Genomic DNA, 25,120 nt, shown 5'->3' with positions numbered 1-25,120 from the left:
CCAGCTTCAGCTTGGGACTCCTCGCGACCCCACTCCTGCACAGACCGACAGAAGTAAACAAAAACAAAAAAAGGAAAAGGATTTTTTTTAAAAAAAAAAATTGTCTCAGTATTTATTGCTCTTTGGCCAAAAAGGCTTCTGGAGCGGCTTACACAAGTCAGTAGTAAAACAAATGCATACATGCCACTGACTCCAAAGCAGAGATTTAAAGTGAGGTGGTGCATCCAAGCCCACAGAAGGGGGCCCACAGAAGTGACACGGCAGAGGTTGAGCCTGAACATTTCAGCGCCAGTGTCCCAGATGTGGGCCAAAGCGTTTCTTCAGAGACTGTTAAGGTTTCCGTCAAAAACAGACAGGGTGATGCTCCACGTGCCTGATCCGTGTGGAGGGGGGTGGAAGAGAAGAAGAGGGACACCTGAACTGTCATCACGCGTGTAAGTCGGCAGAACATAAATGGACTGGGATAACAGACCCAAACGATTCAGGCGCCAACCCCATCGTGACCTGATGCTATCTCTTTTGGGATGGGTGGGGAAAAGTGACATCTACCCTGCTTCCCCACCTCCAAGCAGCTCTTTTGTGCATCTGCATTTTCCATATACTTTGCAGTGAAGTCTTTCAGAAATGAATTGTGGTATTGAGCCTGTGTGTGGTGCGATGTCTCAAATCAAACAATGAATTGAGGATGATATCTTTTTCACAGTATGAAGCCAGGAAATAAGCCACTTCAGTTATATTGTACTGCTCTGATCAAAACTATTTGCAAAGGGTTGTGGAATGGGAACACCAGTAGTAGCAACAAGTGTAAGAAAAGTCCAGGGCATTTATTTATTAATTATTTCTATAGTGCCATCCGTGACATGATACTTTACAGATAACAGGTGTGACAGGTCCCAATCCCAATCTAACAGTGTAAAAGACCCAACAGGAAAAGGGAGGCATGCATAGATAGAGGAAGAATATGTGATTATTTCAGTTATACATACTTCACCCTAGTTACAAACAATAATGCAGAGACGATCCAAACCAGGGTATCAAATGTACTTTGCAGATACTGGTGCAGTCCATTCCTAGTTACTTACCTAGAGATGTAATCAGCCAAGTCTTGTTGAAATAAATAAAGATTTCATCGTAGCAGTGAGGAATTGCATGGGAAAAAAATAACAGAATGACTTTATATTCACAGCTCTTAATTTCTTTTAGTGGGACTTACTGTCTTTAACAGCTACATTGTTTGCTAGGTATAAAACTGAGTGGTTGAAAAAGTTCTCTCTTGGAGGGAATAGCTCCTTCTTAAATTTATTTGTGAAATTCAGTTAAGAAACAACAAAAAGTGTCAGTACTTTAAAATAACTTTTTTCTTCTTCCCCGAAGAGATTTCAGACTTGAGTATGGAGATGTATGAGATCCTTGGAAAAGTGGGAGAGGGAAGTTATGGAACAGTAATGAAATGTAAACACAAGGAAACAGGACATATAGTTGCCATTAAGATATTTTATGAGAAGCCAGAAAAATCTGTCAACAAAATTGCAATGAGAGAGATAAAGTTCCTAAAGGTTTGTTTCTTTTGTTGTCATTTTGAAAACCAATACCCTGATATCACTAAAGATAACATATTCATTAACATTACATATGTCTTTTAATTATAACCTATTGAATACATACCAAAATAAGAAAAGGAGTGGTGTGTGTGTAAGATTTATTTTGCTGAAATTCTTTTAAAATTACAGAAGATAATTTATTAAAATAAATAAATTGACTGACATCCTGGTTTCAGGTAAACATATATTTCAATGAATTCAGTAGTATTTTCTGCTAAGTGTTCCAATAAGAGTTTCTTCCAAGATTTCTTCCACAATGATGAAGACTGAAAACTTGCTTTTTCAGAAGTGATAACAGATTTTCTGACATCCAGATTAGGAATCTTAGACTTTGTGTGTTAATGTGGAAAATACATAGAACCTTGTGTTTTTAAGTGTCATATATGTAGGCAAACATTGGTGCTGTTCATTTTCTTTTTGTTAAAAGTAAGACCCATTGTGGAATTATTTTGTATTACTACCAGTTAAAGTATTTTGTCTCATGTAAAGGGATTAAAACACATTGGTAGAATATTTAATAGGCCTTAAATGAAGTAAACAATATGTTAATTATATAGTTAACAATATTAATATAATTATTTTATATTAGCCACATATTTCAAACATTTGCGTCCGTGCACTCAAAAGTCACATTCACTGGGAAACATTGCCCCAATATGAAAAAAGACATGCTTAATGACATCACCCTTTACATACTATATCTACTCAGATGTAATGTGGCTTTACTCCCAGGTCTGTGTGTGATGGGAACCTGTAATCCTCTAGATATTGTTGGACTGCAGTTCCAGTCATCCCTGATGATTGGCTATGCTGGACAGGGCTGATGAGAGTTGGAGTCTGGCAAAGTATATCTTTGTGCCACGTTAGGAGATTTCTCTTTTCCTAGGAATTGTATGATGCCTTAGCCTGCTGTTTTACCTACTGCATCATATTATTTTCACCGTTATGGTTTTATTGTTTTATGATACAAAGAATTCATTATTTATGATTGTTGTTCATTGCCCTGGAATCTATTGAATGAAGGGTAGTATACAAATGTTTTAAAATAAACAAATCTCATTACATGAGATTATTGTACAAGTTATTATTATTATTATTATTTAGATGTATTAGTTGCGTGTTACCTGAAGGTCTCCACGTGACTTACAACGTTATTAAAAACAAAAAAAAGTGTCATGCCATAAAACACCTACCATCCACATACAGCCACAGAAAGTTTTGACAGCTGAGCACACTAATACAAACAACATCATTCTAGTCTATCAAATGACTGGGGGGGGAATATAAGTCTTTACCTGGCACTGAAAATATGTCAATGAAGGCGCCGGGCGGACCCCACTGGGGAGTGTATTGCACAGATGGGGAGCCATAACTGAAAAGACCCTCTGCCTTGTCACTATCCTCCAAGGTTTTCTCAGAGTGGGGACCTGGAGAAGGTCTTCAGAAGAAGATCTAAGGGTCCGGGAAGGTTCATATCAGGAGAGGCATTCCAGAATATATTGGGTTCCTGAGATGTAAAGAGCTTTATAGTCAAAACCAGCACTTTGAATTGGGTTCAGAAGTGTACAGCTAGCCAGTGTGACTGGAACAGAATTGTTGTTATATGATCTGTTTGCCTTGAACCTGTCAACAATTGGGCAGCTGCATTCTGCACTACTTGAAGCTTCTGAACCATTTTCAAAGGCAGCCCCATGAAAAGCATATTACAGTCATCTAACCTTGAGGTTACCAGAGCATAGATTACTGTAGACAGGTTATCCCTGTCCATCATCCCTGTCCACCATCCTAAGCTGATGGGAGGTACTCCATGCTACTGAGGCCACCTGTGCCTCAAGCGACAGCAATGGATCCAGAAGAACCCACAAAGTTAGGTGTAAGTCATCAACATACAGCATCTGCCAACATATAGGACAAAAAGAGATAAGGTCCCTTTTCAGTATCTGGCATATTGATCCTAAATACATTTTCATGAGTGTAAATTGTACTGATTTCAGAGGATATTGCATCCAAGTAAGTGTGCTTACAATTTCAGCAGCAATGAGATGGACATTGCAGATATGTCTTAAATAGAGAGCATGAGGAAGATAAAGTGGCCTTTTCACATGCACTAGCAAACTAGAAAAAGGATGGATGCACATCTACTTTTTTACTCAAATGAAGTTAAAACTATTTTTCTTAATCTCTCCTTCATAGTTTTATTAATCTCTCCTTTATAAATTATAACATATAGTTTATAAAATATTGTATTATCCTAATACACATAGTGGTGATATTGTCGAATCACTTCAAAATGTGTTAGGTTCATTGCAAAAAAGTAGATAAATCGCTATGTTAACATTCTTAAAAAGAGTATTGCAAAGTGAAAAACAGTTTTCTTTATTTCCTCTTTTGTCAACAGCAATTTCGTCATGAAAACTTGGTCAATCTGATTGAAGTCTTTAGACAGAAAAAGAAAATTCATTTAGTGTTTGAATTTATTGACCATACTATTTTAGATGAGCTACAGCATTACTCTCATGGACTGGACAGCAGAAGACTTAAACGGTATCTCTATCAGATTCTTCGAGCAATCGACTATCTCCACAGCAACAATGTAAGTACCCTACAGAAATCATGGAGAAAAATCAAATGTCAAAAGAGAAGTATTTGCAGCTGAATACCTCTTCTGGTTATTAAAGGTTTTAGTGTTACATCTATTAAATACACTAGTTAATTCTGTGTTAAATAATTGCTATTTAGTAATCATGCAATTCTGTATGCTATCACTAGAAACTATGTATGACATATTGGTGCTGATTTATGCACTAATTATGCTGGATATTTTTATTGTATAATCAATCAAAGAAATTTGCATGCATCAGCTTATCACATCATTTCTTGACAGATGTTTCTTTGCCTTTAACAATTGCAGGATGTTAAACTCAACAGATACTGCTTTTCCTATTATGGCAGCTCAAGGAAAACCTACACCTGTTGTATTTCTGTTACATACCTGATAAAAGCCATCAGGAAAAGAAGTAGCAACTCTAATTTACCTCATTTATATGGTTATGAATGTAAAACCCACATATTTGACATATGTTTTATTTATAGGCTGATCCTTGTTACTTCCTTATTCCCATCTCCTGTCATAGCCCTCTCAAAATGAGGGGATGTTAGCTTTAATTTTATACTCTGCATAATTGCACAATACTGTAGATTTAATAGATAAAGTGTTATAGCAGTGGTTCCCAACCTGGGGGCCAGGGCCCCAGGGGGCCCACGAATTAATCCAGAGAGGGCCGTGAACAGTAAAGAAATGAATTATTTATTAATTTTTTAAAAAAGTCTTCACTCCTTCTACACTGTCTGCTCCCCACTGCCGCTGCAGATGACACCTCCCCCTTGCTCCAAACAAGAGGGGAGGCCTTTTGTTGAAGCGCCAGAGCATCTGTCAGGCGCACTAAGGGCAGACATCTGCCTATAAAATACATGGCAGATGCCAAAGGAGGCTGAGGGTGGATCTACCAGGAAGAAGAGGGGATTACTATCACTGATTCCCGTCTCCTTGCACTGCCGCTACTGGCAACACCTTTACTGAGAATGAGAGGAGAGGGGTTTTTGTGAAGCAAAAAGAAGCAAGGCTGCAAAGAAAGGCTGCTTTCCCCCTTCCTTCCTGGCAGCCAGCCTGCCTCCCTGGGGGGAGGGGGTCACCAAAAAATTTCAGCTTATAAAGGGGGTCCCATGCTCATAAAGGTTGGGAACCACTGCATTATAGTCTTCATAATTGGGAATACATGGCAAAAAAGGCTTCTCAAACACCTTTGTAATTCTGAAAATATACAACTATTACATGATTTTTTAAAAAGAAAAATCATTAGGCTATAGGAGGATGCTAGATTAGAAATCAAATAATGCCCATACATCTCTAGAAACAGGTGTGACACTGATTTACCGCTGGATGTGCACTCACAGGATGTACTTCCCACTCAAGTTCTGTTCAGTGCAAATGGCAATATACAACTGCATTACCAGCTGCAGGAACTAAGGCTGTGTACACATGACGTGAGCCACAGTCCATATCTATCCTGTCATTTATGAAATACTGTATTTTGATATTTCCCCCAAAAACCTGCTTCGATCCAAATTGAGGGAAAAAACCAACCTAGCTGCATTTTAAGCCAGTAATGCATACACAGTCTAACAATGCACAGTAAAAAGCCTGTGATAATGGCATAGCAAATATCTTCAGCATTGATGTTTTGGCTGCAATTCTATCATCTTCTTTCAGTAAGTTTCATTTAATTCAGTGGGACTTACTTCTGAGTAGACATATGCAAGATTGAACTGCCAAAGCAATTTAATTCCTTCTCACCAAGGAATTCCAGAAATTATAGTTCTGGGAGTTAGGGAGGGATTTCTAATAGATAATTCTCAGTACTCTCACCAAATCGTGGTTCCTTGGATTAGAGGGGAGGGGGAGATGGGACAAACTGGTTTAAAACTGATAGTGTACATACACCCATAGTCTTCAGTTTTATTCCAGACACACATTTCTGCAAATCCAGATTTCTTCTTCCATCACCAGAAATATGATTTTCTTGAAATTCTCAGAGTTCTGTTTTTTTCTTGAAGCTTCTTCCCATCTGTCAGCTTCATTGCTTTACTTAATTGTTTTTGGTTGTAATTTAATTTCCCTTTTTTTAAAAAAAACCTCTTCTTAAAACTGGATTCTACTTTTTACTTCTTTTACCAGGTCATTCACCGTGATATCAAACCTGAGAATATTTTAGTTTCACAGAGTGGAATTACTAAACTTTGTGATTTTGGATTTGCTCGGACCTTAGCAGCCCCTGGTGATATTTATACTGATTACGTGGCCACGCGGTGGTACAGAGCTCCAGAGCTGGTATTAAAAGATACTACATATGGGAAGTATGTATTTTTTAATCCTGTCTGCATTGGACAGCCATATATCTTATATTTGGAACTTAAAGGATATTCACATTAAAGCACTGAAAAAACAAATGTATATAAACATGGATGTTGTGGGGCATAGCAGAGGGACATTAGATGGCGCCCTGACACACATTTAAACAGTAACTCTTCTTTTGATGGAGGAGATTAATAAAATACCCAGTCTCAATAATTCTCAGAACATTGTAAGTAATCCTACAGTTTTCAAGGAAAGCTGCACATGTTGCATTGAATTCAGTGATATAGATAAACAGTTTACCTTTAAATACAATTGACTCTTGCTTAAGTGGTTTCTGCTGTTTGCTGTGTTTTGACATGGGAGTAGTTGTGTTACCTTAGAATTGCACCTCAGTCTTAAACTAATTTTATGTTTACATGTCTCATTGATTTCAGTTGAACATACTTGCACATAAAGGACATGATACAATTAGGCCAGCAACTTATGCAGAAGAGGGGTTTCCCTACTGCCAACTGCAGTATCAGCTCCAGATTTTGGGGGGCACAAGGGCAAGATGTCCTGCGTAGGTCCACCTCTTTGCCACTATCACCACATAGCATTTGCTTGCCCTCCTTCTCTATATTCAATGTGCATTACTGCTCAGAGGAAGAGGGCAAGGCAAGTGCAAGCTGCTGCTCCTTCTCCTTGCTGTTGCCACTGCTCATAAGCTTGGAGAGGGCAAGTAGTAGTAGCAGCAAGGACGAGGAGAAGGAATTGGGCCAGGGGGCTCTGGGGGGTCAGACCCTCTGCTGTGGTGTGGGCATTGGCAAGTGTCCTACAATACTAAGCCCTGGCCATCTGTGTAAGTCCCTTGAGGTGGACAGGTAAAATGAGTGACACCTGGAAGAGATTTTGATATTGGCCTTACCAGAAAATTCTTAAATATAAATTTATATTCACTAAAAGGCAAAAATCCTTGCGGTTTAAGAACGTACCTATAGCCAACAGATATTTCTATCAAACTTTAAAAGGCAGGGAAATTGGGCAGCCATAGTGAATGTACCAGGAGAGCAAGAGACCTGACCTCCTCTTTGAGATATTGTACTGCCCTACAAATTTGTAAAAATGCAGACACCATTTGGGTTGGTCTTTCACAGTCCAATCCACTTCCTGTGTAGCTTGGAAGAATTTGATAACGTGTGCCTCTGAGCATATGGTGAGTGGTGGCAATACCTGTCATCTCCAAAGATGGAGAATTACATTTTTGTATGTTTGTTGGTGTTGTTCTTACTTTGCTTCTATTCTGTGTTACTACTGTTTCTACAGAGAATCTAACCTAGAAAATCATATTTCTCTCATTATTCATCCTAGAAATCTGTGTCAAATTTATTTTTATTGATTTCAAAGCCTTTTTATTGGTCAGTGTCATATGATGGTGAAGACAGCCTTTTGTGCTTCATACTGGATCATGCTCTATTTCTATTTTGGGCGTATTAACAGTTGAATCTGAAACTGCAGTTTGATGTAAAATCAGACTGATTACAATATGTTGCTACTTAAGCAATGACTCTAGCTGTTGGAAAAAACAATCTTGGCCTACCCAAGATGCATGTGTTCAGCCTGCTTAAACTACTCCACAAGAAAAGATGGGCATGGTCAATTAAAAACATAGAGCACACCTAGAATCTTCCTACATTTCACCTCCCACTGTTTTATCTTCTGTAAACTGAGACACTCCTCTTGTCCATTGGAAACTATTCTGCAGAACAGTCAGTGCCATTATTCCACAATTGTTTTTGGAGCTTTTTTAGTGTTGCAAAGTGTTGCTGTACTTCACATATTCACAGAAGCAGAAGCAAAAGAGAATGATTTACTATAGGAAACTTCATTAAAATTGCAAAGTAAATCAAACATATTTAAAGTGACTATGAACTATATCAATTGTTTTAATATTGTTGCTTCAACCCTGCTAAAACAAAATCAGCATAGCACACATCTTGTTTCTGTTATTTGGGCTGATTGTAGGTGTTGCCAGCACTCACCATATGCCTCTGAGCATATGTTACCAAATTATTCCAAGCTACACAGGAAATGGATTGGACTGTGAAAGACCAACCCAAATTGTGTTTGCTTTTTGACAAACTTGTAGGGCAGTACAATATCTCAGAGAGGAGGTCAGATCTCCTGCTCCCCTGGTGCATTCTCTATAACTGCCCAATTTCCCTGCTATTTAAAGTTTGATAGAAATATCTGTTGGCTATAGGTACGTTCTTAAACCGTAAGGGTTTTTGTCTGTTAGAGAATTTCTCTGCTTTTTAATTCGGGAGGTTACAAATAGGATCCTGTGCAAGTTTGCTGAGAATGAATTGATCATTTGCATGCTTATTGAGTTCAGTGGGATTTACTCCCCTGCAGTCATGCTTAGGATAGGTGGAACTGACCACAGGGGAGCGGAGGAGGGGGAGGGAACCCGGCAGGAGGAGGAGGACAGGTTTGATCATTTGTATGTTTATTGATCGTTTGCATGCTTATTGAGTTCAATGGGATTTATTCCCATGCAATCATGCTTGGAAATGAAATGGACTGCCTTCAAGCCGATTCCGACTTATGGCGACCCTATGAATAGGGTTTTCATGGTAAGCGATATTCAGAGGTGGTTGGCTGAGAGGCAGTGGCTGGCCCAAGGTCACCCAGTGAGCTTCATGGCTGTGTGGGAATATGAACCCTTGTCTCCTAGGTTGTAGTCCTAGGACAGGTAAAACTGACCATGGAGGAGGAGAGGGAGGAGGGGAAGGAGGGGATTGGAAGGGAAGGGGGGAGGGGAGGGCAGGGGTGAAGGAAGGGGGTAGGGAAGAGGAGAAGAGGGCAAGTTTGATCATTTGCATGCTTTTTTACTTCCATGGGATTTACTGCTGTGCAATGATGCTTAGGATAGGTTTTTTGCCTATTAGAGAATTTCTCTGCTTTTCAATCCGGGAAGTAAGAAATAGGATCCTGTGCAAGTTTGCTGAGAATGGATTGATCATTTGCATGCTTAAGAGGCTAGACTCCTAGCAGGGAGGTGGAATGGTCAAAGCTGAGACACCAGACTAAGATGCATCCAAACTCAGAGAAAGGCAATGGTAAACCACCTCTGAATACCTCTTACCATGAAAACCCTATGAATGAGTTCAGTGGGATTTACTCCCCTGCAATCATGCTTAGGATAGGTGGAACTGACGATGGGAAGGGAGGCCTGGAGTGGTCAGGGGAGAAGGAAGAAGGAAGAGGGGAGGAGAGGAGGGAGAGGGGAGGGGAAAAGCAGGTCTGATCATTAGCATGCTTGAGTTCACTGGGATTTACTCCCATGCAGACATGGCTAGGATAGATAAAACTGACCATGGGGAGGAGGAGGGAAGGGGAGAGTAGAGGGAAGGAGGAAGGGGGGAGAGGGCAGCAGAAAGAGGGGGAGGGGGAAGGAGGGGATTGGATGGGGAGGGGTCGGGGGGAGGGGGAGGGAAGGGGCAAAAGAGAGGTGATGGGAGGAAGGGAGGAGGGGGGAGGGCAGGTTTGATCATTTGCATGCTTATTCAGTTCAGTAGGATTTACTCCCGTGCAATCATGCTTAGGATAGGTAAAACTGACCATGGGGAAGGAGGAAGGGGAGGGGGGAGGGAAACGAAGAAGAGGGGAAGGAGAGGATTGGAATGGGATGGGGAGGGGAAGGGAGGGGAGGGGTGAAGGAAGGGGGAGGGGGATAGGAGGGAGGAGGAGGGGAGGGCAAATTTGATCATTTGCATGCTTTGGGTTCAGTGGGATTTACTCTTGTGCAATCATGCTTAGGATAAGTGAAACTGATCTGGGGGAGGGGCAGAGGAGGTGGAGAGCAGGAAGGGAAGGGGAAAGGAGGTGAGGTGATGAGGCTGGATGGGTGGGCACTGGGCAGAGGGGAAACACCTTTCCGTTCCAAAAGGGAAACATTGTGAACAGTATCACTGCTTTTCAGTGTTTCCCCCGGCTTTTTATTCTACAGCAGGCACATGTAGCCTCACACCCAAATTTAAACCAAAGCTGTCACTGGCCACATCCACACCAGACCTTTATTTCACTTTGAACAGTCATGGCTTCTCCCAAAGAATCCTGGGAAGTGCAGTTAGTGAAGGGTGCTGAGAGTTGCTAGGAGATGCCTTGTTTCCCTCACAGAGCTTCAATCAGAGTGGCTGACTGTTAAACCACACTGGCCATTGGAGCTCTGTCAGGGGAATAGGGGGTCCCTCTCAGCACCCTTTACCAACTACACTTCCCAGGATTCTTTGGGGGAAGCCATGGCAGGTTAGGTTCCAGACCCCCACCAAAAAGCGAAAACCACTGAAAAGTGGATCAGCTGTAGCGTGGGGGTCTGGAACCTAACCCACTGATTGCACCAGAGGAGGAGATCAGATCTTCAGCTCGAGCCGGAGTCTGATCATGCCAGAAGAGGAGATCAGCTGTAGCACGCTACAGCTGATCTTCCCCTCCACCGGTGCGATCAGCTGGAGTGCGGGGAGCTCCAGCCCCCCATCCAGCTGATTGCCTCCCTGGTGCTGTATTAGTGGAACGCCAAAAATTGGGGTGCTGAGAAGCGGGGGCCTACTGTAATGGTCTGGTGTGGGTGTGGCCCCCTGATTAGGCAAGCCCAGCAGCTGTGTGTCTGGCTTTTAGAACACTGACAGTTGGTTCTTACTGAGCATGTCCAACATTATAATTAATGCAAAATTTCTTAAATTTTTAATCTTTAAAAATCAGCCAAGCATTTTTTTTACCTTTTAAACCGCAGAAAATGAAGGTCAGAGTATGGGGCAAAGTCAGTAATAGGATTACAGGTACTCTGTGAACATGACTGATTTGTAATTGATTTCAACAAATTATGAGAACTCTGACAGAAAAAAGTCCAAAAGGGGTCTGTTTTCCCCTCTCCTTTTACACTTTGAACTCTCTATTCTCTCTGATTGTTTTGTGTATTGCCATGAAAATTGAGAAGTTGTTAAGCAAGCGTTTCTGAGTTCACCACTATACGTTTTGTAAGGTTTTGTTTTGAAATGAGCTTATGGGAAGCATCAGAATGGCATGGGGGTATTTTCCATGCTGACTATAGTATACAACCACTCTTGTGGCTGTATAATATACAAGTTATCCACGTTCCATTGGAATCAGTGTGCTGCGTGTCAACACAATGCATTTAGGACTAGAGTGCTGCCAGGCTGCAATTTTCAAGCCCCTTCCTTTGTAGCCATCTGCTTGCTGTCAGCAGACTTCTGTGGACATTCTGTGGATATTTTGTTTTTTATGCCCTTTGTTTTGACTAACTGTCCATGTTTTTAGTTTCAATTTTTTGTACTGTTATAGTTATTTCAGTTCTCTCTTTAAATTTCCTTTTTAAAAGATGTCACTGACTTTATTGTAGCTCCAGTCTCTGTATAGTTGAGCACTTTGTTCATTTCCTGATCTTAGACCTGTGGACATCTGGGCTTTAGGTTGTATGATCATCGAGATGGCCACTGGCAACCCCTACCTACCCAGCAGCTCTGACCTAGACCTACTTCATAAAATTGTGACCAAAGTAGGTAGGTACTGCTGTAGATGATATTTACAGAAATTATTGTAGTAAAAAGTTGTTCATGGTTACTATAAGTTCAATATTAAGTCAATATATCTCTCAACATAGAATTTCGGCTTTAAATTGCCATTTGCTTAATTAAGGGAAGTGGAGGAAATATGTTCTTCACCTGGAAAAAAAATCAATTTGCCACAAAAAGGTACAGCAGGATTCTGCAATGCATATGCCCAGAAAAGTCTTCCCTACCCTCCAAGACTTCTGTATGTGTGTTCCTTTGGTGCAAAGGGCAACTTCAGGGGGAGGGGGTCAATTTTGATTCAGGAAATTGGCATGGGGGAAAGTGTTAACCCCTTCCCCCCCTCAGTGTTGCAGCCCTGATTCATTTTGCCTCCCTCCTTACCAGACTAGTTGCTTTTACATTTGGAGAAGAGAAAAGAGCTGGAGGGGATCCAATCACACATCCCTTGTGATCTTTTCTAGTTAGGAACTGAGCGCAGAATACTCCTCTGTTTGTCCGTAAGTAGATTGGAACATTTAGAAACATGCATTTAAAGACGTGCTGTGAGGCTGATCAGGCATGAGTTTAAAACATCATAACCATGCCTACTGTGCGGTGGTGAGGGTGGCAAAGAAGGCCCATTTCTCTGCCACCATCGCACCTTGAAGTAGCTGTCCATTGGAGCTTTTCTGTATTGTCAGGGGCCTGTTGACATCAACTCCAGGAAATGGAGTTTTAGACCCTTCAGAGGCCCACTGTGAATTGTTTGCAAGGCACTTTGAGGGTAAAGTTGCTTGCCTCCGTAGCAATCTTGATGCCTCATCCACGTCCCAGTGAGGTGTCCAGTGCAACGTCTGCTGCAATTTCTTGGGAATGGTTTCAGTTGATGTGGTTTGATGACGTGGACAAGGTGCTTGCGATGATGCGGCCAGCAATGTGTTCTCTCAACCCTTGCCCTTCTTGGCTTATTAAAGCTTGCCGAGGGGGGTTTACTGAGTGGATCCAGGGTGTGGTCAATGCATCTTTGCAGGAGGGAGTGATTCCAGCCTCCCTGAAAGAGATGGTGATCCGGTCACTCCTGAAAAAGTTCACCCTGAACCCACTGGTTTGCAACAACTACCGCCCAGTCGCAAATACCCCCTTCTTAGGGAAGGTGATTGAGAGGGTTGTGGTGCAGCAATTGCAAATACTCTTGGATGAAACAGATTATCTTGACCCATTCCAATCTGGATTCAGGCCTGATTATGGGACTAAATCGGCCTTGGTCGCCCTGATGGATGATCTTTATCGGGAGAAGGACAGGGGGAGTGTGACCCTGTTACTCTTACCTGATCTCTCAGCGGCTTTTGGTACCATTGACCATGGTATCCTCCTGGGCTGATTTTGTGAGATGGGTTTTGGAGGCACTGTTTTAGAGTGTTTCCGATCCTATCTTCAGGGTCATTTTCAGAGAATAACATTGGGTGATTATCTTTTGGCCCCCTGGGAGTTGGGGCAAGGTGTCAGCAGTACACTGACAGTACCCAGCTCTGTTTCTCTGTAACATCTGAATCAGGAGAGGCCATGCAAGCACTGGACCACTGCCTAGACTTGGTGGTGGGCTGGATGAGGGCCAGTAAACTGAGTCTGAATCCTACCGAGATGGAGACATTGTGGGTTGGTGGTTCCCGAGTTCAGATAATTGGTCAGTTGCCTGCTTTGGATGGGGTCGTACTCCCTCTGAAAGAGCAGGTGCATAGTCTGGGGGTGCTCCTGGATTCTTCTTTGTTGCTAGAGGCCCAGGTGACCTCAATGGCTAGGAGTGCCTTTTACCAGCTTTGGCTGGTAATACAGCTGTGGCCGTTTCTGGACCAGGATAGCCTGACCACTGTTGTCCATCTGGTAACCTCCAGGCTGGGTTACTGTAATGCGCTGTATGTGGGGCCATCCTTGAGGTTGGTCCAGAAGCTGCAGCTGGTGCAAAATGTGACAGCGAGACTACTCACTGGGGCAGGGTATCGCCGATATGTCACCCCACTGCTGAAAGAATTACGCTGGATACCTATTAGCTACCAGGCTAAGTTCAAGGTTCTAGTTTTGGTGCACAAAGCCCTATACAGCTTGGGACCAGGATACCTGAAAGACTGTCTTATCCTTTATGTATCCAGTTGATCATTGCACTCTGCACGTGAGAGCCTCCTGCAACCATCTTATCAGGAGGTTCGTTCCACACAACATAGGAAGTGGACCTTTAGTGTAGTGGCACCTACCCTTTGGAATTACCTCCCCTTAAATGTTACACAGGTACCATCTCTGTTATCTTTTTGGCGCCTACTGAAGACCTTCCTCTTTCAACAAGCCTTTTAAGTAGAGACCCTATCCCAGTCTGCATCTGTGTTGGAATTACTTTTTAATGTTTTTCAACCTTCTTTTTTAAAAAATAGATGTTTTAGCTTTTTAAAAATGTTTTTAAAGATGTTTTGTTTTAATATGTTTTTAATGGTTGTTTTGTTTTAATATGTTTTAAAGTCTGTTTTTATGGTGTGTTTAAAGTGTTTTTAGTGTTTTGTTTTCTGCCCTGGACTCCTGCTGGGAGAAAGAGAGGGATATAAATCTAATAATAAATAATAGAGCGCACACTTCTAAACACATTTGTCTGAATTACTGATTTCAGTAGACCTCACTTCAAAGGCTCCTCCTAATAGAAGGGCTTTCCAGAACACAGCAGAACAGGTGTGCTTTTGTCACACATTGTCTTCATTCTTTTTCCTCAACAAGAACATTTTCCCTGTAGCAGCTAAGTATGTGTGGCTGAAATAATCACACATGCTTTTCCTTTTCTTCCACTTTCCTTCTCTTTGTAGTTTTCCTTGTATTGAATTTTAGATTATAAGCTCTTTGGGGCAGGATCATGTACTCTGCAAACTGCAATGCACACTACTGGTGGTTATATAAAAAATAAACAATACATAACAATGATCCCTGAATAGGCTAGAGATGGGAGTTTATAACAACATTGTCATTCGGATGCACATCCATGATCAATGAGGTTAGATAAACTTATCAGTAGTAACATGCTTCCTAGAGTTGTTTCCAGTGTTATGTGGACAGTTTTCCTTGTGCAAAGTGACTTTCTAATCCTGTCCTCTCCCTGCACACTCTCCCAAGTCTGCTCCTGAGGGTTGCCCAGATTTTGAGAGTGGCAAAGGGGCTGCAGAAGAGAAGAGAGGAGTGGAGTGGGAATTCCGATTGCAGAAGCAGCAGTCTTTTGCACAAGTGGAATAGCAGCATTGGATGCAATCACTAATTACAATCTTATGCCTGAGAGCAAAATCCACTGTGCACAATGGAACTTATTTCTGAGCAAGTTTCATATACATAAGGTTATGCTGATAGTATAGTTGTTGTCAGTTATATGCCTTTAGCAATCACTCTGTTAGAGTGTTTTATGTAAGCAAGCAGACAAGGCAAGTGCCCTTTGAACATTTCTTTATGAGCTTACTGAAGTGATCTATATTGCATACCATCATCTAAGGCCTTTGATTAACAGATGCCTAGATAATCTTTACATTTGCAGTTTTGTAAACAGCAAGAAAACAACTCAGCTTCAAAGGAACATCTCCTGCTTCTATAATTACAATATATGTTAAAATTCCCCCTCCAACCTTCCAAAGTGCCAAAAAACACTAAGTGGCAAAAATAAAACTATTCTTAAATGCAGATATAAAGCACATTTATTTCAATAGCAATGGAATGAAAATGTCTATGCTTAAGTGGCTTGCCTAGTTACTTTTACTCTGTACTGATAAAAATGAAATTGCAAAAGAAACATCATCATGGAGCACCCCTGTGCTCACATTTGGGCTGTGGGTGGAGTGGCAGGTAAGAGACACTGCTCCTATACTGACTGAGTGGCTGTTGTATCCAGTGCATGCTCAATATGAGAGGAGAGAGGGGGAAACACCCAAATACAAAGACTGTGTCAAAATGAAAGACACTCCCCCAGCATATCTAGAATTAGTGCCACAGCCTACTAAGCTCTGTGCAAGTGATGCCACTAAGTCATCACCACCCACAGAGGGAGGCAGCCAGTGACCTCGAAATGATGGGAACACGCTTGTAGCACACATACCTGCATTACCATATGCAGAATGCATCAGTTGATACCATAGAATGTCTCCTTTTCAATCAACCCAGTTCTACAGGCAGCAGTGAGCCTTCTTTAGTCAGGTACCAGCACTGTTTTATGAGCACAACAAGCACAAAAGGGAGGAAGAAGATCACACACAAAACAGTACCTACAATGTCCCTGGCAAGGACACCTGCTGAGAGCACAGAGAACCCATGGGACAAGGGTTCAAGACCCAATGAGGGAGAAAAAGACTTTCCAAACAACTAGGGGAAGGGCCAGGACATGCCACAAGCAGCCACAGACCCACTGATAGCAGCAGCTTCAGTGGCTTACTCTATAGGGCATGGAATTGGAAAGCAGGAGCTCCACCAGGGAGAAGGACAAAAAGTGACCCCATTCGTCTTTGGCATGCCTGGTAGAAGAAGCAATGTCAGACAGAAAAGGAGTTTCAGGGATTCAAATCCACATTGCAAGTGCTATAGAGCAATTACCGAACAAATAGTAATCACACACAGCATAAGGCATTTGTCTTTCCCACTGCCCCTAGTGATAGTCATAGATGCCAACAGGCTGCCAACATGGTGCACACCTGCCCACAGAGGACTTCCCTGGCACCTTCAGGGCCCTGTCCCCACTGCTAAAGTTAGGCTTGAAAAACGTATTCTGTAGTAATCAATAGAATAGACTGCAGTGTATGTGTACTGTCCACAACAGTTTCTTTAGTTTGCAAATTTGCCCATGAGCCCGGACAGGCTGGCAAGCCCTGGATGCCAGGAACACAGTGGCTTTGGGACAGGGCTGGCCTACCATTAGGCAGAATGAGGCAGTTGCTGAGAGGAGGAGGAGCAGCAGCAGCAAGGTGTCAGAGATTGAAGATTAAGCTGTCAGCCCAATTGGCTTTTGTACATAGAATGGGAGGACACCATCTTCTCCTTTGCCTGAGGCAGCAAAACTTTGTGAGCCGGCCTTGCTGCAAGAAGAGGTCTAGGCAGTAAATCAGCTCATATTTTATATGCAAAGGGTCCCAGGTTCAAGTTCATGGTATAACCCCTCACCCTAGCACAGCTGAGTCAATCGGGGAATGCTACATGGACCAATAGCCCAGTCCACCTGCTCCCCTTGGCAACTTGTGACCAATTAACCCACCTTGCAATTTTGCCTGATAGGCTGACCCTGATAGGTAGCATCCCAGGTGAACATCTCCTCCCTTTGTCCTCGTCTGACTCTCCTCTTCCAAATCACTGCTTCATACAGCACAGCACCATCCATCCCATTTTTTGCACCTTGGAAAGCCCACCCTCTCACACCCCATGGAACCTGAGTGAACTGAGAGGTAAGGGACCAGTGTCCCTGAGCTCATAATGCCCCCTACCCACATCCTCAGAGTCCCATATTGAGGCTGGCTGAAGCCAGATCCTACTGTGTCAGGAGAGATCTGAATGCTCAATCCCTGGCAACAAAGAAATGACATATATGGCACAGTCAAAGTTTTTATGGAACAGCATCTAGGTTAGAAGAGATCTTGGAATGGAAAGACATTGGTTGCTAACCAGTCAGCAGGGTCAACAGACAGCAAGTTAGCCGATGTAGGCTGTGCTTCTATTAGCCAATCCTGGAGGGGGAACGGGTTGATCTGCCGATCAGTTGCAAAATCTCTTTAAAGCTGGTTTTTTTAAAAAATGCACTCAATCTGACCCCCCTGGTTTTACAGTAAAAAGTGGCAGAGTTTGACTAGCATTGTATGCCCCTGTTTTCAGCAGAGAGGTGGAGACACACTGGAACCGCAGAACAGTGAGTGTGTTTCTACCAAGTGTCCCTCACAGCTCTATCTCCATGTTAGGAACACCTTACATACTGTATCTGTGATTCACTGAATGTCTGTCATGGAGCTTGCAAGGATTCAGGAGCCTTCCAGGGATACATAGGTTACAACCCCACAAAAGAACAACGGAGCATCCTGGTCACTGCTGCTGGTCTTGGGGTGGGACTTTCTTATGGCCAGTATGGAAAGGAGGAGTTAAGAGCAACTTGTGGAGAGTGAAGGTAGATGTGGACAGAGATCATTGAGCATGTCAGCAGCTGGAGCATGTAGGGCAGTATGCAAGTGGCATGCCCCATCATGCACAAGGATCCTCCCTCTGCACATGCCCCATGCCCTCCCCATATCTGCTCTGAAGGGTTGGAGAAACCCCTACAACATATTTGGGGGTGCATGGGGGAGGAGAGGAGGAAGAGTCATTGCACAAGTAGAAATCTTTGTGGTGGCAGGTCTGTCATGTAGTGCCATATTGGATACAAGCCATAGACTCTGAACCTGGATAGCAGGTGATGGTGAAGAACAGATGACAGAGAAAAGGGAATGGTGTCACCTGAGTGTCCAACCAGTAATCATGCCTAAGCCTCCCTTTATGGCAGGGTGGGGGGACTGTGGTGACTGAATGTAGTTATTATGCCTTTCCTCTTGAGAGTTGTATTAAAACACTATGTGTGCAGTGGCTATTTGTTCTGCATCCGACCTGTGTGACCTTGAAAGGCAAAAGCACTCATAAATGTTTGGCTAGCAGTGGTTGGAGTGGAGTACCTGATCTTTGCTTTTACAAGCAAGAACTTACCTGCATGTGGAGATGAGTGCCTCCCCTGTGTGAGGGAGGCCCTGCTCCCAACTCTACAGCTCACATAATATATAGTATTCATATATATAAAAGAAGGCAGGTTGCGATGAAAACAGGGAGATTATTCTTTGTAGCAAGTGTTTCCCCTTCCCTTGCTCACCTGTGTGAGGTGCTTTCACTTGGCATCTCCAATTGGAATGGGCATTACTGTTGGGTGGTTGTGTCTGGAGTCCCCAGGCAAGGTACTTGCTAGGGTTCTAGGCAGATAAATGTTAGCATTATGCTGCTCATGTCCCTATATGTGTTGTGAGGCAAAGCTGTTTTGTGCAAATTTGCCCCTTGTGCAGAGTTGCTTCTGAGTTCTAAGTGTACACAAGATGAAGACAGGAAAAAATAGCTCTGTGCCATTTACTCTGTCAATTTCAATTGTGGTCTCTCTGAGGTTTTTTTATATATATACTGGTGGTGATGTCCTTGGATGTTGAGTTACACCTTATCCTGAGTTCTGTACAGGAGAGAAATTGTTAAACCCACACCTTGGTCGTAATCAGCACTGCACACGCATCCCTGCCTGTGGTTGCTCTTTGTAAAACATTTAAGATATTTTTTAAAAAGATTTATAAACTGCGGACATTATAAATATCAAAGAGGTGTACAGAAAATCAATAATAAGTATAAAATATACACTGGATATAATACAGTTAAAATAACAGTACGATACCAGAAGATTATTAATGGACAATAATAGTAACCTCACAGCAGCATTTTGTATTAACAGCAGCTTCTGGACCAATCTCAAGGGCAATCACATGCAGAGTGCATTGCAGTAATCAAGTCTTGAGGTTACCAATTCATGGACCACTGTAGCCAGATCAACCCTGTCCAGACCTGTCTATAGCTGGCATACCAACCAAAGCTGGCACAAGGTGCTTCTAACCACTGAACCTACTTGAGCCTCTCTAGTGACAAAGAGCACTCCCAGACTACAAGCCTGTTCCTTCAAATGGAGTGTTAACCCTGTACAAAACGGGCAAATGGCCAATTTCCCAGATCCAGAAGAGATGGTGCATTCACGCATCTGTGTCATAATGTGTACTTTGGGCCTGATGGTGCAAAAAAAAAAAAAAAAAAGCACTGTGAATCCCAGGAAAAATGATGAGGATTAATGAAGTGGAGGAAACTCCATGGGAAAGGGTGACAGTTAGGAGGAGAAGAGCTAGAAGACACCCTTCACCAGTGGAACTATGGAACCGCTTTCAACCACTCGAGGATGAGGCTGGAGGACAGCCTGTGGTGGAAGAATTGCAGGAGACCCCGTGTGACAACAAGCAAGAGGCTGGAGCTCAATCAAGCGGGGCAATGAAACCACGCCCCACAACAAGAAGAGAAGAGTACAAGTAGTAGGAGACTCGCTATTGTGTGGGATCGAAACCCAAGTATGCCGAGAAGATCCGTGGACTCGCCAGGTATGCTGTCTACCAGGAGAACGTATTAGAGATGTGACGGAAGGGTTGCCATCACTCAACAAGCCCACCGACAGGTATCCCTTTCTCCTCATCCATGTGGGAACAAATGATACTGCCAAATGGAGCTATGAAGAAATCGCACTAGACTTTGAAGCTCTAGGAAGGAAACTCAAGGACTTTGGGGCCCAGATAGTTTTTTCATCCATCCTTCCAGTACTTAGAAGAGGAGTAGAAAGGGAAAGAAAAATACTCAATGTGAATGAATGGCTACGAAGGTGGTGCCGACGTGAGAGATTTGGATTCTGGGACCACGGGCTATGCTTCCTGGAAGATGGACTGCTGGCAAGTGATGGGTTGCATCTCACAAGGACTGGGAAGAATGTGTTTGGCCACAGCATGGAGAAGTTCATCAGGAGGGCTTTAAACTGAATCCTAAGGGAGAGAGAGACGTAAACTTGATGGTAACGACTGATGAAGGCTTGTGCACAGTAATGGGAACAGAGAGATCGGGTCTAATAGGGCCCAGTAACAGTCCTCGGAAAAATGTAGTAAGGAAGCCAAGCCATAAATCACATGGTCCAATGTCTGTATACTTATGTGCAGAGTAAAGGAAACAAGCACGGTGAACTTGAACTCTTAATACAGGAGGGTAATTATGACTTGATAGGTATCTGAAACTTGGTGGGATCTCCCATGACTGGAATACAGCAATTGAAGGATATAACTTGTTCAAAAAGAACAGAAGGAATAAAAAGGGAGGTGGAGTTGCGCTATATGTTAAAAATATATATCCCTGCACAGAAATACAGGAAGATGAGCTTGGTAATTCCACCGAGAGTATCTGGATTAAAATTAATGGGGCAAGTAATAAAAGGAATGTGGTGCTTGGAGTCTACTACTGACCACCCAATCAAGGAGAAGACGAGAATGTAACTTTTGAAAAGCAAATGCCAATGTTTCAAGGAGGCATGATGTAGTAGTAATGGGGGACTTCAATTATCCCGATATCTGTTGGGAGACAAACTCTGCCAAACTTGGTCCTTCCAAGAAATTTCTGACTTGCGTTGGAGATAACGTTCTCCTACAGAAAGTGGAGGAAGCAACCAGAGGATCAGCTATCCTGGACTTGATTCTAACCAATAGAGATGATTTGGTGGATGAAGTGGCAGTTATGGGAACTCTAGGGGAAAGTGACCACACCATACATGAATTCTTGATTTTTAAAAAATCAAAAGCTGAGAGTAGCCATATGTGCACCCCGGACTTCAGGAAAGCTGATTTTAATCAACTCAGAACAATTGTAAGTATCGTTCCGTGGCAAGCCACCCTAACGAGAAAAGAAGTCCAAGATGGGTGGGAGTTTCTAAAAAAGGAAATTCTAAAAGCGCAATGGCAAGCAATTCCAACAAGGAAAAGGGGGGGGAAACAGCAGAAGAAGCCAATGTGGCTTCACAAAAAGCTTAGAGATGACCTGAAAACAAAAAAGGACACATACAGGAAGTGGAAAGAAGGCCAGGCCACAAAGGAAGAGTACAGGCAGGTATCACGGAATTGCCGGGATGGTGTCAGGAAGGCTAAAGCTGAGAATGAGCTGAGGTTAGGGAGAGATGCTAGAGCAACAAAAAAGCTTTCTTCGAGTACGTCCATAGTAAAAGAGAACAGAAATGGTGGCACAGCTACTCAGTGAGGATGGCAAAATGACAACAGATGACAAAGAAAAGGCAGAAGTGCTCAATTCCTACTTTGGCTGAGTTTTCTCCCAAAAAAGGGTCTGTGACCCTCCCGGGAAACATGAAGTAGAACAGGCAGAATTGGAGCTTGAGATTGATAAGTAAACGGTCAAGGAATACCTAATCACTTTGAACAAGTTCAAATCAGCAGGGCCCGATAAACTGCATCCTAGAGTATTGAAGGAACTGGCTGAAGAACTCTCAGAACTGCTGTTTATTATCTTTGCGAAATCATGGAGGACTGGTGAGATGCCAGATGACTGGAGGAGAGCTAATGTTGTCCCTATCTTCAAAAAGGGCAAAAAGGGAACTACGGACCAGTCAGCCTAACATCAATCCCTAGGAAAATCTCTGGAGCAGATCATAAATCAGTCAGTCTGTAAGCACCTTGAAAACAATGCAGTGATTACTAGGAGCCAACATGGATTTATGAAGAACAAATCCTGCCAAACTAATCTTATCTCGTTTCTTGATCAGGTAACCTCTCCTGTAGACTGTAAGAATGCTGTGGACATAATATACCTTGACTTCAGCAAAGCTTTTGACAAAGTGCCCCATGATATTCTAATTAGCAAGCTAGCTAAATGTGGACTGGATGGAACAACTATCAGGTGGATCCACAGTTGGCTGCAGAATTGTACTCAAAGAGTGCTTATCAATGGTTCCTTCTCAAACTGGGCGGAAGTAACGAGTAGGGTACCACAGGGCTCGGACCAGTGCTCTTCAATATTTTTATTAATGACTTGGATGAGGAGATACAGAGCATGCTTATCAAATCTGCAGGTGATACAAAATTGGGGGGCACAGCTAATATCGTGGAAGACAGAAACAAAATTCAAAGGGACCTTGATAGGCTGGAGCATTGGGCTGAAAACAACAGAATGACATTCAACAGGGATAAATGCAAAGTTCTACACTTAGAAAAAAGAAACCAAATGCACAGTTATAAGATGGGGGATACTTGGCTCAGCAATACGACATGTGAGAAGGATCTTGGAATTGTTGTTGATCACAAGCTGAGTATGAGACAACAGTGCGATGTGACTGCAAAGAAGGCAAATGTTATACTAGGCTGCATTAACAGAAGTTTAGTTTCCAGATAGCATGAAGTATTCGTTCCCCTCTATTCAGCACTGGTCATCCTGAGTACTGCGTCCAGTTCTGGTCTCCACACTTCAAGAAGGATGCAGACAAACTGGAACAGGTTCAGAGGGCAAAGAGGATGATCAGGAGACTGGAAACAAAGCCCTATGAGGAGAGACTGAAAGAACTGGGCATGTTTAGCCTGGAGAAGAGAAGACTGAGGCGAGATATGATAGCACTCTTCAAGAACATGAAAGTTTGTCACAGAGAGGGAGGCCAGGATCAATCATCCCACAGTGCAGGACACGGAACAATGGGCTCAAGCTGCAGGAAGCCAGATTTTGACTGGACATCAGGAAAAACTGTTAGAGCCATACGACAATAGAACCAATTACCTAGAAAGGTAGTGGGCTCTCCGACACTGGAGGTATTCAAGAGGCAGCTGGACAGCCATCTGTTGGGAATGGTTTGATTTGGATTCCTGCATCGAGCAGAGTGTTGGACTTGATGGTCTTATAGGCCCCTTCCAACTCTAATATTCTATGATTCTGAATAATTTAATTATTATATTTTCTTAGACTATCAGAGAAAATGTATCGTATCATTGCAATCCTAAGCATGTTTGCCTAGAACTAAGCCTTGCTAAATTCAGTGGCTCTTAATCCTTAATAAGCTTGTTTAGGATGACAACCTTTGAAGCTTCTTAGCTATATATAATGTTTTTAAGCCATTTTATGGGGAATAAGGGCTGCAATGCTACTTTTTTGAGTGAGTCTTAAATATGACTACATTAAGATCTTTGCCAATATTATTTTAGATTGTAATTCTATATACATTTACCTGGAAGTAAGTCCTATTGAAGTCTGTGGGGCTTACTTTTGAGTTGACATGAGCAGAATTGCACTGTCAGCATAGCTAAATGTGTGTAAATTTCATTCATGACAAACATATTTTAAAAAGTCTGAAAAAGACTTCCGGGAAGGGTGACTTAGCCTGTGCCTGCTTTTGAGACGGGCTCCTGCCTCAAAAGAAGCTTATTCAGATATATCAGTCAGTTTTTTCTTTTTTTTTTGACTGATTAAACTTCTCCCGGGTAGGGAGAAACGAAGAGATTAACCTCAAAGCCTATTTTTGTTGGGACGACCAGATCTCATTAATTTATGGGACGAGGTCCAGCCGACGAAGGTGGGACGGATTTTCAACAGCAAGCTCTATCTGTTAAAGCGAAAGTTCATCTTATCTTCTAAGAGAGAACGCACTAACAGGCAAGCACCCTTCTTTCTATATTTTTCTTTTACTTGACTTAAATTGTTGCTGTTTAAAAGAGATTTGCCAGATTGATCGGTTTTTGACATCTCACTGGGGAGCCGTAACTTCTCTCTGCTACGCACTAATTAATAGCTTATCTCTGTTTTTGTTGCAAAAAGCTGTCCTGGATTTGCATTCTAAAGATACACACAGAAGAGGGATTTCTATTCCAGATTTTTATTTTGAAAAATATTATACTGTTTTGAGACTACTCTCTTTTTGGTCTATTTTATTTTGACGAATCTGTTTCTTGACGATTGCCATTAATTGCTTCGATCCTGGGAACTGCATTTTGTTTACTTAACTATTGGAGAGATAAGGCTGTCTGCTCTGTTTATACTGTGATGTCACCAAGTTTGGAGTATTAACCCAATTGTTGCTGAAATAAGAAGTGGTTTTCCTATATTTTTCTTTTAAAATGGCAATTAAGAAAGTGGCTGAGAATCTGGAAATAACTATGTTTCAGAGAATAATGAATGAGATTGAGATAACGAAAATTGAATTGAGTAAAATGAAGCAGGAGATTAAAGATATAAGGGTCCCTGTGAGAGAGGTGACCCTGGAAGGGGTCCCTGTGAGAGAGGAGACCCCGGAGATTGGAATAGGGGTCCCTGTGAGAGAGGAGACCCTGGAGACTGGAATAGGGGTCCCTGTGAGAGAGGAGATCCCGGAGATTGGAACAAACGTGGAACAGGAACAAGATTTGGAGTCTATGGACTTTAGAAATAAAATCTATTGTTTG

General features: G+C 42.5%; 1 protein-coding gene across 6 annotated transcripts in view; it reads left to right on the top strand.

Moving 5' to 3' along the window:
- The window catches only part of PPP2CA (protein phosphatase 2 catalytic subunit alpha), a 145,621-nt gene that overhangs the window by 8,164 nt on the left and 112,337 nt on the right, over positions 1 to 25,120 (top strand). For 5 of the 6 annotated variants that reach the window (XM_061617112.1, XM_061617104.1, XM_061617102.1 and 2 more), the window contains exons 2-5: positions 1,375 to 1,556; positions 4,000 to 4,194; positions 6,337 to 6,515; positions 11,965 to 12,077. In XM_061617112.1, coding sequence (XP_061473096.1) covers positions 1,375 to 1,556; positions 4,000 to 4,194; positions 6,337 to 6,515; positions 11,965 to 12,077 — 669 coding nt within the window. Of the gene's footprint in view, positions 1 to 63; positions 435 to 1,374; positions 1,557 to 3,999; positions 4,195 to 6,336; positions 6,516 to 11,964; positions 12,078 to 25,120 lie in introns of those variants that run through there. The other variant, XM_061617103.1, reaches the window with a different exon arrangement.

The sequence above is a fragment of the Rhineura floridana genome, chromosome 3 (assembly GCF_030035675.1).
Source record: "Rhineura floridana isolate rRhiFlo1 chromosome 3, rRhiFlo1.hap2, whole genome shotgun sequence".
Lineage (NCBI taxonomy): Eukaryota > Metazoa > Chordata > Lepidosauria > Squamata > Rhineuridae > Rhineura > Rhineura floridana.
The sequence above is the reverse complement of the archived record's forward strand: the minus strand, read 5'-3'. Positions and strand labels throughout refer to the sequence as shown.